Source organism: Aotus nancymaae, unplaced genomic scaffold (assembly GCF_030222135.1).
Source record: "Aotus nancymaae isolate 86718 unplaced genomic scaffold, 86718_ANA_hifiasm-v0.15.2.pri h1tg000108l, whole genome shotgun sequence".
Lineage (NCBI taxonomy): Eukaryota > Metazoa > Chordata > Mammalia > Primates > Aotidae > Aotus > Aotus nancymaae.
The window spans coordinates 40737056-40752980 of NW_026988523.1; the positions used below are offsets into that span (position 1 = coordinate 40737056).

Below are 15925 nucleotides of genomic sequence, written 5' to 3' on the forward strand. Positions count from 1 at the left end.
CAAAGAGTAGGGTAAAGAGTCAAAAAAGGGAAGGGAGGGAAGGTTGCAGAGAAGAATAAAGTGGTGAGGATGAGACCCTTGAGCTGGGGAGATGAGCAGCTGCCTGGAGGAGGTAAAGGAGTCAGCAAGCAGCCAGCCGGGACAAGGATTCCAGGGGTGAGTAACCGCAGAGCAAAGGCCCTGAGGCAGGACGTGCCTGCAGTGGCCCAGGCGCAGCGAGGTGGCCAGCGTGACTGAAGCACAAGAGGGGGAAAGTGGCCAGAGGTGAGGTCAGAGCGAGGGCAGGTGCTGGGCATGCATGGCTTAGAGGCTGTGTGTGGACTTCAGTTTTTATTCTGAGCAAAACAGGGAAGGCTGCAGAGATTAAACATAGAGAGGCCAACATTTCTTAGAACACAAAGAGCTCTAACCACAAAAAAAATCATTAGTAGACTTCACGTGCTCATCAAAAGCACCATTAAGGAACTAAAAATGCAAGCTGTAGATAGGGAGAAAATACGTGCAACACATATGAAGACAAAGAACTTGTATCCAGAATATGTAAAAAACTCCCACAAATCAACAACACAAAAAAAGACCAAAAAAAAAAAAAAAACCACACAGTTAAACATGGGCAAAATGATGACGCCAGCTACTGGCTGGAGAATAAACGGGGTGGAGGCAAAGGCAGAAGCAAGGAGACAGACAGGAGGCTGCTGCATCCGCCCTGACGGGGAAGGACCTGCTCAGACACAGTCGGGAGAGGGGAAGAGCGGATGCCTGCTGGGAACGCTGGGCAAGGAAAAGAAAGAAGACAGGAGGAGGAGGAGAGGAGGAAGAGGCGACGAGGAGCACAGGAAGAGGAAGAAGCCTAAGGAAACAAGGTAAAGGTGATGGAGAAGGGGATCGTCTCTCTTCCACGAGAAAGGGAGTGGGACAGAGATCAAAGGGGAGGTGCTGGAGACAGGAAGCTCAGGGTGACTAGAGGAAGGAGCAGGCGCGGAAGCCCACTGCGTGGCTCTGAGGGAGTCAGTCCCCCCAAGCCTCAGTTTCCTCATCTGCAAACGGGGAGGACTGAACTGGAGGGCACTGAAGTCCCTTCCAGCCCAGCCACGCCCTGCCATATGGTCTTCTGCAAGCCCAGAGAAGTTAAGTGCCTTGCCCAGCACCACTCAGCGAGTTGTGAGGAAATGCAGTGAGAGCTCTGGATAACAGGCCCACAGCAGTAATCGAAATGCAGAAGGGGTATATGGCTTCCAGGAAGTCCATCCCCACATGGTCCAAATGGTGACTCCCTCCCTGCCCTGCCTCTGGGGCCGCCCTGCTGACCCCAACTCACGCTGCTCTTCGATGTCATTCTCTTCCTCAGAGACCTTGGCTTTATAGTAGGTGATGCCCCGGATGACGGTTGGCTGTGAGGCTGGCCGGCCTCTCAGGTGGACCTGCCTCTGCAGGGGCCGCTGTGGCTTCACCACCTCAGGTGGAGCCAGGGGTCGCGTCTGCAGGAGCTCGATGGAGTTGATCTGCTGGGACACGGTTTCTTCCTGCAGAAATCGCTCTTCATACTGTTCCTCAGAGGGGACACAAGGAAAGGTCAGGTCACTGGTCAGAGGGGCAGTCGGCAGGTGGGGGCAAGGCTGGACCCGAGGCCGTGCTAATAACAGCAGCACTTCCGAAGAGCCAGGCATTGTTCTAAGCTCTTTATACATTTACATATGTTAGCTAATTCAATCTTCTCAGCAGTTCTATGAAGTAGGCTCTATTTTTATCACGATCATATACAGATCAGGAAACTGAGGCACAGAGAGGTTACATAAATTTCCCAAGGTCCCACAACAGGTGAGTGGTAAGGCAGCTTGAACCCAGGAAGTCTGGTTCTAGAATCGGTCTCTATGCTTGACTCATCATACTGCCCAGAGAATGCAGTCATCCTCTTGGCTCTGGCCTAGGGATGCTGCGTGACTTAGATCTGGTGTAAGTTGCTTCCAGTGAGATCCACGTGAGGGGAGGGTGCTTGGCCTGGGACGTGAAGCCAAAGGACCAGGATGCACACCGCCTCAGGATGAAGCTTGTTACAGCAACCAGAATAAGCTTCCTAAAACACATGTCACGCCCATCCCCCAAACCCTCCTCCTGCATACTTTAGTCCAAAGTAAAACTGATCTTGACCTAGCTCAGCATTCTTCTCTCTTGCTGTGTGTCCTGTACCTCACGCCCTAGGCACTCCAGTCACTCGACTACTACGGAAACTCTTGGCTCTCCTGAGCCACTGGATCTATGTTCAGACTGTTTCCTCTGCCTGGAAAGCCATTATACTTCCTTCCCCCAATATAGCTCCTTATTTGTCTACTTCTCAAGGCCCAGCTAAAATCTCAGGCCCCCAAGGAAATACTCCTGGACCTTCTAATTCAGAATTAATTCACCTTCCCCAAGACACATTTTGTGCTTTATGGCAGAGATTTCTCATTGACTACTCAAATTCCCTGCCCTCTTGTTCCTTACTAATGAAGACCTGGTTTTATGGGGATGGCCTTGGGACTGAATTCCGGCCAGCGGGGTATGGGAAAAAGTTGGTGAGATGTGCATTTGGAAAAGTTCTCTGTGTAAGGGGGGCTGACTCAGCTGGGAGGCATCTTTTGCTCTCTTCTTCATTTCTCTGGACTGAAATGTGGACAGAATGGCTGGAGCTGAGCAGCCATCTTGTGATCATGAGGGGATTTTGAGGATGAAAGTCACTAATGACATCTTGGAGCTAATCATACCAGCTCTGGACTGCCTGCCTCCAGAGTTTTTTTTTTTTTACATGAAAGAACAACAACGCTTTCTATTGTTTAAGGCGCTGTATTTGGGTCTCTCACCCAAGCTGAACACAAGTCCTAATGAATACAAGTCTGTGATTCTACTGTAGAACCTCTCCTAGCCTGCTTTCCATAGGCACCGTTTAGTCTCTGTAGACTACGGGAATCTGAAAGAAGAGAGACCATTTCTTGTTCATCTTTGATTTATCTGGATGGAGGCTCCCTAATATTCATACTTTGGAATCATAACAAATCCCAAGGAATTGGTAACCGGCATTTGATTTTGTCAAACAAATGATGCTTAAAAGTAGGCAGCACATGGCCAGGTGACTGGGCATTTGGATGGCACTATGAGAGTGCCCCTGTGACAGCTCTGATTATGCAGATGGAGCACCCTGTCCTCCACAGAGCTGCTGCCCAAGGAGGAGCCCCCGTGTCCACAGTGTGGCAGGATCTCTGGTCCTGTGTCGGTCTGTCCAGGCAGACTCCCTGTCCAGGATTATAATCACCCGCCTTTGAAAGCAAAGGACCTTGGGCATACAACCTGTGAACTGACTGTGTTCAAATTCAGGGCCATCCTACAGGTGGGTCCAGCTGCTGTGGTGGCTCCATCAGAGAAGCGTGGGAGCCTGAGAGGAGCGTGGCCCAGCCCTGCTCTCCCCAGGACTCTGATGGCTGATTAATGAAGAGGCGGCTTCCTGCAGCCACCTAAACCATGAGGTCCCTTCTCAACCAGGGGAAGGGGAATGAGCTCCTTTTAATCCTGTAATTCTAGGCCTTGGTGGAAGCCACCCAGAGAGCAGAGCCCATGTGGAAGCTCAAACCTGTGTTCCTGGATGCCCGGTGCCCCGAGGCAGGGCGGGGCCTTTAGCCACTCCATGGTGGCTGTAGGGACCCAGCCACCATGACCAACGTGCTCCTTTTGCACAGAAAGAAGCAAACCAGGCTCTTGCTTTGATCTTTTCAATTTGGCCTGGAGAAAGCCCTGAGTCTTCATTACCCCCAAGAACACCCCCAAGCCTGTGCCTGCTTTCTCGTGACAAGAGAGTTCATCTGGATGGCACAACCAATGGGCTCGTGTATCTCTCCCTCCCTAGCACTCAGTGGTGACCGACTCCTGAAGGCAGGGGACACCCTTCTGCCAGCCTGCTCTCTCTGCCCAAGGGAAACAGGCTGACATGCCCGGCTGTGCCTGGGGCAGCCCCCAACTCCCCCCACTCCGGCTCCTTGCCCCTCCCTCAATTCCTTGTTCTTGCTGGTGATGTAACCACCACCTCAGCTGTAGGCGATATCTGGTTGCTGGAGATGATATTTTAATGAACACTTATTATGGCCATGTCCTTTTGTATTATTTTTAACGCTTACAGCAATGGGGAAGGTAGATACCATCATCCACATTTTACAGATGAGGAAACAGAGGCTCAGAGTCGTTCAGCAACTTGGTTAAAAGTCAATCAGTTAAGTGGCTGGGAGGAGCACTTCTCAAGTCACACAACTCAGGTTGGCCCCAGGCTGCCCGCCCTCAGCCCTGCCTCTTCCTTCCATTAAGCCCTCTGCCCGCAGCTGTGACCACAAGACTAACTTGCCTGCCATCCAAAAACTTGCCTGCCTCCCCAAGTCCTCCGCACCGTGGTCTGGCTCCTACCCAGGAGACTTGGGAGATCCCTCATTTCCCACTGGGAAGAGCAGCCCGGCAGGCTGTCAGGAGACCGTGGCCACAGCCCGTGACTCAGACACGGAAGGGCATCTAATTACCAGACCCTGGTCTCCCTCTGCATTGCAAAAGCAGGTTGTCATTTCTTCACCACAAACCCCAGGAACTGTCTTTAATTCCAGGCTCTTGGGGAAGGGTGGGAACTGCAGTGCCTTCTCCCAGCCAAGGAGATGGAGCAAGACCACGGACAGCCCTTGCCAGGGAACATATAATTTCCTCAGATCCACTGGCGACAGGCTGCACGGGGTGGCAGCAGCCCCCACCAAGCTTCGATTTCCTTTCTCTGTGAATCCGAGTCTGTTGTATGACTTCAGCTCCTGGAGTCGAATGTTCCCACTCCCATCCTCCTCTCTCTACTCCCAACCCAGCCCTCAGAGCCCCATGCCAACCCTCCAGGCAAGGACCATCTTAGAGAGAAGCCCTCAACAAATTACCACTCACCAATCCAAGAAAGCTCTGACATCACCTACAGGAACCCTGAAAATAAACAACCGAACCCAGTGCCCCTTCCACCCACTTTTTGGCATGGGGTTCACTAAAGAGAGGGACGACAAGATCCCGCCTCGGAGCCTCTGGTACCACTTCCCCTTTCTGCCCCACCGCTCTGGTGGGAAGGATTGTGCTAACCTCAGCAGTGTGATGAATGGGGACTGGAGGAGGGGAAGGGACTGCTGAGCAAGGAGAAAAGGGGTTTGGTGTATTTGATTTGGTTTGCTGTTTGCCCTCAGGAAATCTGAGCTGGGTTCCCGAACATACCACGTAATGTGTCATCAAGACAACAGATGCATTCTTAAGCTCGGTCAAATGGGAAACTGGAAGCCAGAGCAGGCAAGGGACGCCTGGTTCCACTGGGCAGCTGGGCCACTGATGCCAGGTGGGCTGAGATAAGAGACACTGTGCCCCAGGTTTAATGAGTGGGAGCCTTCAAGTTCCCTTCCAGACCAAATGTCTTCTGGCTCCTTGGTTTATGAGCTCGGACCCCCTCAGAGATGCCCCACTAAGCAGACTAAACATGTGCTCAGTAGCCAGCATGTCAGGGACACCCAAAATGAGAATCAAAATAATTTTTGAAGAAATATGATGTTTCCAAAAAAGCACCAAAGTAGTCATCATGGGCAAAGCCAGAAAATTATTGGCCTTTCTTATGGCTAGTTTATGGTTTGGAATTGTTACTTTGAGTTACATATTGGGGAGAGTGGAGGCACCATGTTCTTTTCAGGGCTTGTTGCCTCAAAAGCCCCAATCTGCCTGCAGTCCTGCCTTTGGAACATGTGTGCCCAAGATCCCCAAACCCAGCCGCTGCCTGCCTGTCACCACTTTGATGAACAGCCCTACCCAAGAGTTTCAAGCCCACATACCCCGCCTTCCTTCCTCTCTCAATTCTCAATGGTCCAGGCAACACAGTCCTGCATAGCAATGCTTCCCCAAAGTTCTCCACATCACAGCCTACAGAGAAACCAGCTCAGGGGCTCCAGCTGTCTCAGGTCCTACTCAACCCACACTCAGAACAACTCCCCGAAGCCGAGGGGACCCCTCAGTGGCCCGCCTGGAGCTCACTCCCTGGAAACCAGTGTGCCACAACTCTGCCCTCTACCGTCAACCCCTGGTAACCAGTTAAAGTAAACAAAGTCTCTTTTAAGTGCTGCCATCCCCGGGCTGCCCACTTGATCCAGACCTGTCTTGCTAACGGTGTGCCTTGCTAATAGGACTCTTCAAGTCCCGCCACCAAAACTTACCTGTTTCCTCTTCCACTCTTTTGGATTATCTCCCAAATTAATGCCTATTTCTTAGACAACAATTCAGTAAACAACCCAATACATTAAATGGTAACACATTTAACCTTCAGTACATAAACATAACTTAGCAGGAACTGGAGCCAAAAGAAGCAGGTACCAAATGGGGAGGCGTTTTCAAGCAAGTGGGTCTTTCGGCGTCACTCAAATCACATTAGACAGCGTTCCATTCGTGGGTAACTTCGTGCTAGGGACACAACTGGGTGGGAAGAAACAGAGGTTTGAGACCCTCTGCCACCACTTCCCAACTGAATGAGGGAGAACATGACCATAGCTGGATCGATCTCCTTATCTGTAAAATGAGGATGCTGATCTCTGTCTGGCCTGCTTTTCTAGAGCTGTGATGACGGCCACATGGCATAGTGATGAAAATATGTAGTAAATTACAAAGTCTCCTATAAATGAGGAGGGAGGGAATATAATTTGTTTCCAAACTGGGGCATTTTTGAGAGTAAAAGAGGGTGCCATTAATAACCATGCCAGGGCCAGGTACGGTGGCTCACGCCTGTCCTCCCAGTGACTTGGGAGGTTGAGGCAAGAGGATTGCTTGTGGCCAGGAGTTCGAGACCAGCCATATTTACAAAAAATACATAGCAAGACCCTGTATTTCCAAAAAAAAATTAAAAATTGGCCAGGCATGGTAGCATGTCCCTGCAGTCCTAGCTAATCAGGAGGTTGAGGCAGGAGGATAACCTAAGCCCAGGAATTTGAGGCTGCAAATGTTGGGCTATGATCACAACACTGCACTCCAGCCTTGGTGACAGAGCTGGACCCTGTCTCTTAAAAAAATAAAAAGTCACGGCAGACAGCAGGAGTAAACCAGGATGGTCCTAGACAAGACAGCATGCATGTCCTCCCTATCTACAAACACAAGAGATGGTCACACACAAAGGTGGGATATGAGATTGTGAAAAAAATGGGGGCTGGGACTCAGACTCAGATTTCAGTTCTGGCTTCAACACTCGCCGAACATCTCGGGGCTTCAGTGTTAAGTAAAACGGGGTCGGCTGCAGAACTATTGTGTGGATGAAGTGAGCTCCTCTCTGTGAAGGGACTGAACCCTGAAAAGTTCTATGCAGAGGAGAGATGCTGGTGTCACACTTCCAGGGCTTGTGATCAGAGGCCCTTGGAGGCGGGGGCCGTACCTCTGGGTGGGCGTAGGCTGCCGCCGCGTCCCTCTGCAGGGCTGAGCGGATGTCTGGCACGCTATCTAGGATGTTTCCGGAGCAGTTTTCTTTGCTTCGCTTATTCATCTCGGTTCGAATTTCTTCCATGTCCTCTTTAATTTGTTCGTTTTCCTTGGTGAGGTTTTTAGAAACTTCCTAAGAAGGAGAAAAATTAAAAAGATGATCCATTAAAGCACTGAAGACAAGCAGGAGGCAGCTAGCAGCCACCTTCGCTCAGAGCACAGACGCAACGGACAGGCTGAGAAATCATCCAACAAGTGATTGGGGCTTGAGAGTGTGTCCAGTCCTGGGCAGGGCACTGGTGCCAGGTCCCCAGGCAGCATTTCCAGGGCAGCTCAGTGCCGGGATGTCCAACTACAGGAAATACTGCCCAAACTACCGTAGCTGTCCTATTAATAACATGGCCAAGTCTCTGGGCCACCAGGACACCGGGCTCTTTTTCTGTCCTTTGTGTACAGCCCAGACTTACCCAATGTTGAAGAACATTAATGAATTCCATTGACTCTCATCCCATACATGTGAACCAGTTGCTCAGTTAATGAAAGAGGGGCTTTTAAAGCAATTTTAGAAGAGGTGGCCAAAAAAAAAAAAAAAAAAATCCAGTCTGCTTTTCTAATGACCATAAACCATTCCCTGGCACTTTAAAAGCATCGTTTACATAGAAAATCAATAGTCTGGCTTCAAACTTTTCTATTTACCCATAAAAACAGTTTCACTAAATGACCCCTTACTTGGCAAATTAGACCTCATTCACACCAGAGAGGGCCAAGGCTGCATTTCAGTCAATCAACACTGCTGAGTATCTCCCACGTCTAAGTCCAGTGCTACAGAAAGAAAGGCTTTAGGTATCCCTGGGGCTCTGGACCTGGGTCGGGCTGGAGAGATGGCAGCTATAACTGGGGATGGACCAACTATGTCAGGTTCTGTAAATGGCAAAGGTGAGGTTTCCCGAGTTGAGAGGAGAGTGGAGGCATCCAGGCAGCTTCCTAGAGAAGGTGAACACTGAATGGGAGTTAAATCAAGAAGAGTCGTCGACAGCCTGAGAGGCGCCTCTCCTCTAGTTATTTTTAAAGAGGTTTGGCTACACTGAGATCCAACTTTGGCCCTCACACTAAGGTTTCCATGGGCATCTAATTTTTTAATGTGATGTTCTCCTTTGGGCCCTGTTTATGAGGTTGAGGAAGGAACCATGTAAAATAGAGGATGTGTTTGCTTTCCCTCTTTCTTTAACAAACAGATGCAGGAAGTATAAAAGCTCAGTCATTGCCAGACAGCCCTGCAGCCTGGGGGGTGCTACTAACATCTTAGAGGGAAGACCCAATGGTGCAGAGCCAGGGGATGTGGGCATATCCAGGCAGTGACACCCAGACACTGCAGCTCCAGAGGCTCCTACAGGGGCTGCCCAGAGAGCCCAATAGGTGTTTGTTAAATGAACCTGGCTCTGAAACCATTGGCTCTGAAACCACACCATTCTTATGGCATTTCATTGCATGCCAGATCCTGAGTGCTGGAAGGGCTCAGAGTGTTCCGTGGCACTTAGGCTAAGCCAGCCTCTCTAAATTGCACAGAATTAACTATGAGAGCTAACGTCCATGAGAAAGAGGTCTTGTTTTAAGAATGCCCAGAATGAGTGATCTTCCTGGGTATGTAGTCACTCCTGATAGGCGTCATCTATCAGGAGGTCAAACGTAATGGGTAAGAGCATGGATTCTGGAGGAAACCGGTTCACCTCTCTTGCTGCTATTGCTAGATCTGAGATCTCAGGCACATTACTGCAACTCCTCCACTTCAGTTTCCCATCTGGAAAATGCGGATAATACCAGCACTTTTCCTATAGGTTGTTTCAAGGATTAAGTGAGTCAACATATATGGATGTCCATGAAACATACTGGGCTAAGTGGCTATTACTTTTCATAGAATGTTACAGCTGGAATGGACCTAACAACTCATGCCTAACCTTTCATTTCACAGAAAGGAAACTGAGGCCCAGAGCAAGAATGTGACTTGCCCAAGGTCACTACAAAAAAGTGGTGGAGTGGAACCAGCACACGGCCTCCTGGCCTTTGCTCCTTCAGCTCACTTGCTGAATCGCTAAGAATACCAGGAGAGGATCCCAGCACACAGGCAGCTCTCAGCAGCGCCAAGCATGTCAAAAAGCCAGAGCATACTTGCAGTCTGGTTTCAGGATACATGACAGGATATGCATAGATGCTGAAAAATACAGAAGTGTTGGACTCTCATAAATCCTCACTGTTCAAAGTGTGGTGCAGAGACCAGCAGCATCAACATCACACAGGTGCTTGCTAGAAATGCAGATTCTCAGGCCCACTCAGCCCTGCCGAATCGGAATCTATGTTTTAACAAGATCCCCAGACGCTCTGCGTACACATTAAAGTTTGAGAAGCACCACCTGAAGTGGAGAAAGCTTGGGGCATGGCTGCTTGAAAAGCAGACAGAAATGTGTGACAAGGGCTGTTTTATAGGAGCTGAGTTCTTTCCGTGACTGATGGGAAAGGTTTCTGGCCTCAGTGGGGTTCAAGCATTTCTGCAATCCATAAGCACCTGCTGAGAGCAGCACCTGTGACGCCCCTCCTGTAGCTCTCACAGCCTAACACAGATCGCCAAGCCCAGCAGGTGCAGGGATTCAATGTGTTACTTTTCTATTAAGGCATTCCGGTGCTCAGTGCTGCGCTGAAGGTTCAAGCGTGAGCAAGGCCACTGGGATCCTGCCCCGGTGAAAGTCACCCTCCATGAGGCGGAAATAGGCAGGAGACAAAGAAATAGACAAGAAAACATCAACTAGTAAAAAGTGCTCTGCAGAAACTCTGCCAGGCCAATATGGCAGATGCAGGCATTGACTCCTTGCCAGGTCCATAGGCTTCTCTGAGGAGTGCACTGAGGGGTGTCCAGACCTGTGGCTCAGCGCTGGCCCTAGGACTCTTCTAAAGGTGCTGGCACCTCTGGGTGGACTGGCTGGCTGGGCCTAAGTATCCTTACTATTAGACAGAAGATCTCGCTGGATTCCTAAACACCGTGCACCAGTGGGCGTGGCGTGCTCACTGTGATGCAAGAGCGGCCCCCCAGGTCTTGGGGTTTCTATGGCCCTAGAGAGCCCCCTTCACATTGATTTATAGTCTCCCAGCCCCTTTCTGGTGTCAGTGAGGAGGCATTATTTGGCATTTCCAAAAAAGGAGGGTTTCAGGCAAGCCCGCCCTGAGAACCCGGAGGAGAAGTACACTTTATTCCCCTCATGGGAATGGCAAAGCCCACCAGCCGCCTGAATCAACAACAGGCTGGCGGTGGCATCACCCCACTGGCCTGCAGGCTGAGCCAGCTGGTGTCCCCCAGGACAGCAGCCACAGATGCCTCTCCTTGGCCACCCCCAGTCAGCCACCTCCAACCCAGGGGTGCTGACCCTCAAGAGCTCCCCACTCCTCCCTGGAACTCTGCACTCCTCACACCAAGGGCCTTTTGTGAGGTGATTCTCAGGAGATGCAGCGAATGCCACCTGCACAGGGTACCTTCGATCCTGCCCTGGCAGATGAGTGAACCCCATGACCTCATGCCTCAAGCTCTTCCCCCGGGACAGCTGCAGCCATGACGTTCATGGTGTGTGCAACTCGGCTTGTGGGTAGTGCTGGCAATGTGGCAGAGGAGGTGGGAACCATGCCTATCTGGCAGAAGCAAGTGTACCCATGGCCCCTGCCAAGGATCCTGGCACCATGATGAGGGAAGGGAAGAGGGAGGAAGGAAGAGCAGGTAGATACAGGGCTGGGACAGAAGGCTGGACACAGACAACTGTGGCAATGAAAGTTTTGAGAACCTTGTCGTCATGATTCCTTGGGCCAGGCAGAGCCAAGGAACTGAAAAGTGTTCATAGAACAAGTGCCATGTGTGGGAGAGGTATGCAATTGGGCACTGGAGGGTGCCTGATGGGAACGGGTGTCCACTGGTGCCATGCTGCCAGTTGGGAACAGGCGTCCACTGCTGACTGCAGACAGATGCACACACACCAGAGAGAAGAGAGCGTGCAAACGAGGCAGGGACCCTGTGGGAGGAGCAAAGGGGAACCGGATGCAGGTGGCATTAGGGGTACAGCCACCAGTCAGCCCTAGTCAGCATGGCTGGTGCTTTGACAAGCCACGGAGGGCCGGCACAACCGGATGTGTAGACTGATGGAATAGGTATGAAGTGCATAGACCGTATCCTGGCCTTGTCCAGCTCTTGTAGTGGCTTAAACCAAAGCCTTGGGACCAGGGGAGAGATGACCACAGGGCAGAACTCTGGCAGTTCTCTGTGGTCTCGTTTTTACAACCAGAACCAGGGACGGGGTGTGCGTAGCGGAAGATGCTGGCTCTGGAGACCAGGTGTAATCCACACTACAGTCACGGCCTGCTTATATAACCACACAGGGCGAGGGATGAAACCTCTCTAGGTCCCAGGTGGAAACAGAAGGAATGATGACACCTACCTCACCCAGGCTTGGCATGGAGCTGGATGAGGTGCTGCATGTGGTACAGTGCTGGGCGCAGAAATCGGGCTTGATAACTGGACTCATTGGGGGAGAGTGTGCAGTTCCCATCAGCTCACCGTGCTCACACTTTGCACCCTTCAGGAGACAGCTAGGACCAGATGGCCTGGGACAGCCACCTCAGCTGACAGCTGTCTCCTAGCCCCTGGTAAGAGAGCTGGGGAAGAGAACAGCTGGAAACAGCAGGTGCTCCTGATTTCAGGACACGCGGGCTGCAGCCTAATCCCTCCAACCACAGCTGATGGGAGAGATAGGCAGGCCTGGGTTCAGGGAGCCACCAGCTGCCCCATTGAACACTCATCCAACCAAACAGCTGTGGAGCATTTGTCCCACATTAGGTGCTGGACTAGGGCCTGGGTAACAAAGATGATTTGACCCAGCTTGCCCTTAAGAAGTCCAGGGCCTGGCAGGAGAGTCAAACAAGGTAAGAGCAAGAAGTCCCAGGCCTCTGGTGATGAATTTCTACATTAGGGGTAACCTCACCCCTTAAAATAGGGCCACTTGAGCATGCCTGCCTGCACATCCTGGCAGCTCTAAACTGTTCCTAGGCTGACAGATGAAGGGCTGATACTCACACTGTAAGTCTCTTTAGCCAAGAAGAAAACCTTATGTCTCACAATGGCATATTAGATTTGAAGTAAACACAACCCCAGGAGAGGTAATATATTGGTTAAGATGTAAATTGAATTAAACAGCATTAGGGCTGAAATATATCTTAGAAACATTAACTTCAACCCTCTGCCTTTTCACGTAGGAGGACACTGAAGTCAGTGGGTAAGCAGTGCCCCTCTCCAAGCCTTCACTTGAGGAAGAGTGAAATGACTTATAGCAAACCCCTCGGAGAGAGCAGGTTTGATCAGGAGAGTGAGCCCTGGGGATGTCTTAATAGGGGTGGAAGATGGGAGGAAAGGGAAGGCTTGGAAAAAGACAGCTCTGCACAGATGAAAATTACATTTTCCTATTACCTGGTGAAAAGATATATCCCTCAGGGTCAAGAATGCTTCTTTGATCTTGCCTTTCAGTCCAGAAACACAAAAGCCACCAAAGCTTTAGGTGTAGGGAAGAAGCCCTCAGCAATGCCTGTTCCAGTACATTCTGGGGAGTGGGCCAGTTCTGGCTCTGGAAAATCCATCGTGGACTTAAATCTTCCTTGGAGGCAACGTTACTAAGAGAAAAGGCTTCAGCTGGGACACAAGGTTCCCCGGTGCCATCTATGCTCATGGATGTAGTTTGCAAATTCCAGCAGGTAGATTCAAGAAAAAGGAAAGAGACACACACACCAGAAGGGGCAAGGCAGAAGTTACACTATGGAAAGCTTGCAGGCATGCATCTATTTTAAGAGCATGGGCTATGCACACACACATACACAAAGGCACGTGTGTACACAAGCATTTCAAATACTACAAACACAGGAATCCTGCAGCAAGGTAGGGGTGGGACATTTCTTCATAAAATTTGCAAATTTTAGGCCGGGCGCGGTGGCTCAAGCCTGTAATCCCAGCACTTTGGGAGGCCGAGGCGGGTGGATCACGAGGTCAAGAGATCGAGACCATCGTGGTCAACATGGTGAAACCCCGTCTCTACTAAAAATACAAAAAATTAGCTGGGCATGGTGGCGCGTGCCTGTAATCCCAGCTACTCAGGAGGCTGAGGCAGGAGAATTGCCTGAACCCAGGAGGCGGAGGTTGCAGTGAGCCGCGATAGCGCCATTGCACTCCAGCCTGGGTAACAAGAGCGAAACTCCGTCTCAAAAAAAAAAAAAAAAAAAAAAAAATTTGCAAATTTTATGGAAATGACTGAACCCAACTAAAGCCTTGATGCTAAAAGATTATTGTAACAATCTGTCCCTGTTTGTCTTTTTCTCCACTTTAGTAATGAATCTGCCCCTGGAAGCAGTATGTGCTGCTAGGGGTTGAACACCATGCCTCTAGTCCTGCTGACATTCAGAAACCAGCTTTAGGCCTGGGCAGCCTACAAGTCTTTGGGTCTCCAAGTGCACTTAGAGCTCGGGTGAAGTCTTTTCTTGAGCTGAGTGCATGCCATCGCCAGCTCTATATGCAATAAACAAGGCTTGCCTTTGCCTTTGGAAGCTACAGATTTTCTTTCTAGACTTTTAACTCCCATCTCTTCAGATATTTATGTTCTGTGCCCACCCACCTCTCAACTCCAACACGTACCCACACTTCCTGCATGCCCTTTTCCTCCCAGCCACTCACAGGAAAGAGAGGTGAGTTGGGGTCTGTGTTGGACTGCCGACCACCTTGAGTGTTTCTTATTCCTGGAGCAGTTCTAAAACTGGTCCATGAGGTTTCAGACTTCCTCAGTGAACTGGAAAGTTATTTTCGGAGTTAAGTTTCTGGAACACAGTGAAATGACCCTACTAAGCTATATCTTCCAAATTGACAAAAACTAGAAAGTCTGACATTCATTATTTATCCACTTTTCTATGCATGTGTCATTTTTCATTTTTTTTAAAACAAAAGCTAACCCCAAATTATTCCGCTAAGCAGAGCTGCTCCCAGAGCTGATTTTACCAAAAGGTAAACTCAAAATAGTTCAGATTCCATTTCTCTCTCCTTCCTTCCTCTTTCATCTGCAAATGAAGTTTCCATTCCTACCTCCTCCTGTATACTCAAGGTGGAACTGTGGCTATATCCCATAAATGTGTACCTGCTTATACTGCCAACCATGGATCTTACTCTGGGCAAAATGCCTCTCCAATCTGACCCCTTTGTCTTGTCTGACCTCCAAAGAACTCCCCTTGGGATTCAAGAATATTCAAGGACCAGGAGCAGAAATTAACTTCCATTCCTCCTGCAGACCGAGCTGGAGAGGGAGTGTTTTTTCAATTTACCCAACAGTCTGCCTTTTCGATTACTGCAGACTCCAGACAGTCAGCTGGCATGAGCCTTGAGACAAACTCAAGTGAATACAGGGCTCTACTCTTTGGGCACAGGGGCCCTGACCCATCTGAAGACTGCTGTCACACTTCAGCACCCTATCACCTTAGGCTGTCTGGTTTGGGGAAACCTTCCTTAACTCAACTTTAATCCTATTTAATGGAACTATGGGATATAGTCACAGTCCTGCCTGGAAATTCCCTTGGAAGAGCTATTGTTTGGAGTTCTTGTGAGGAAAAACTGATGCTTGCAGGGAAGATGGCAATGATTTTAAGAAACTTACAGGGCTGATTAGAAAGAGCCCTGGACGAAGAACCAGAAGGCCCTATGTTTCCTAGCACTGTGAAATTGGTCAAGTCATCTAATTTCCTTGGCTCTCACACTATCCAGGAACAAATGGGCTAAATGTACATGGAATGCTTTAAAAACATAATATACTATACAAATATAAGGTATTATTATTAAGGTCCAGTTGCTACTAAACATACCACAGTCCTGCCAAGGAGATACTCTCATTGAAGTAACTAAACTGTTTTTGGCAGAAACCAGGTTACTGTGTGACTATATAGATGATACCACCCTGCTGGGGCAGTGGTGTTGCATCAGATTCACCCATACTCCCTCCTGAGCAGGGAGGGTTCAGCTGCTGGACAAGGCTGGAACAAGGCTGTGGCCCTTGAACAAGCCCAGCCCATTGGCCTTCTCAGAGGCTGAGCACCTGACCTTGGCCTCCTGAGCTGTACTCTCCCCGCCAGATCTATCTTTCTCAAGCTGTGTTCTCCAGGCAGAATGACAACTGTGTGGCTGCCAAGGTCAGGTAAAAGCAGAAGAGGTTGTTGTGGCTCCTGTTCCTAGAGAAGAGCAATCTTTTTCTCAAAGGGGCATTGAACATTTGGATGATTTTGGGGCCTAGGGAAACAGAGGCACCTCCCAATATTGGACCTTGGTTTAATACCTTTCGAACGCATCTGAAATAATCAGAAAGTGGTTTTTAACTAGGAGGAAGAGTCCCAAGCCTGCATG

The 15925-nt window shown here is 49.9% G+C and overlaps 2 protein-coding genes across 4 annotated transcripts in view; one reads left to right on the forward strand and one right to left on the reverse strand.

Moving 5' to 3' along the window:
- OLFML2B (olfactomedin like 2B) overlaps positions 1–15925 on the reverse strand; it is a 42794-nt gene that overhangs the window by 19098 nt on the left and 7771 nt on the right. For 2 of the 3 annotated variants that reach the window (XM_021676175.2, XM_021676176.2), the window contains 2 exons: positions 7430–7606; positions 1319–1550 (listed from right to left, as the gene is read on the reverse strand). In XM_021676175.2, coding sequence (XP_021531850.2) covers positions 1319–1550; positions 7430–7606 — 409 coding nt within the window. The remainder of the gene's footprint in view (positions 1–1318; positions 1551–7429; positions 7607–15925) is intronic. The other variant, XM_012468868.3, reaches the window with a different exon arrangement.
- The window catches only part of CUNH1orf226 (chromosome unknown C1orf226 homolog), a 385517-nt gene continuing 370163 nt past the window's right edge, over positions 572–15925 (forward strand). The window contains exon 1 of the mRNA XM_012468862.3: positions 572–863. The gene's annotated coding sequence lies outside the window, so the exon portion shown is untranslated. The remainder of the gene's footprint in view (positions 864–15925) is intronic.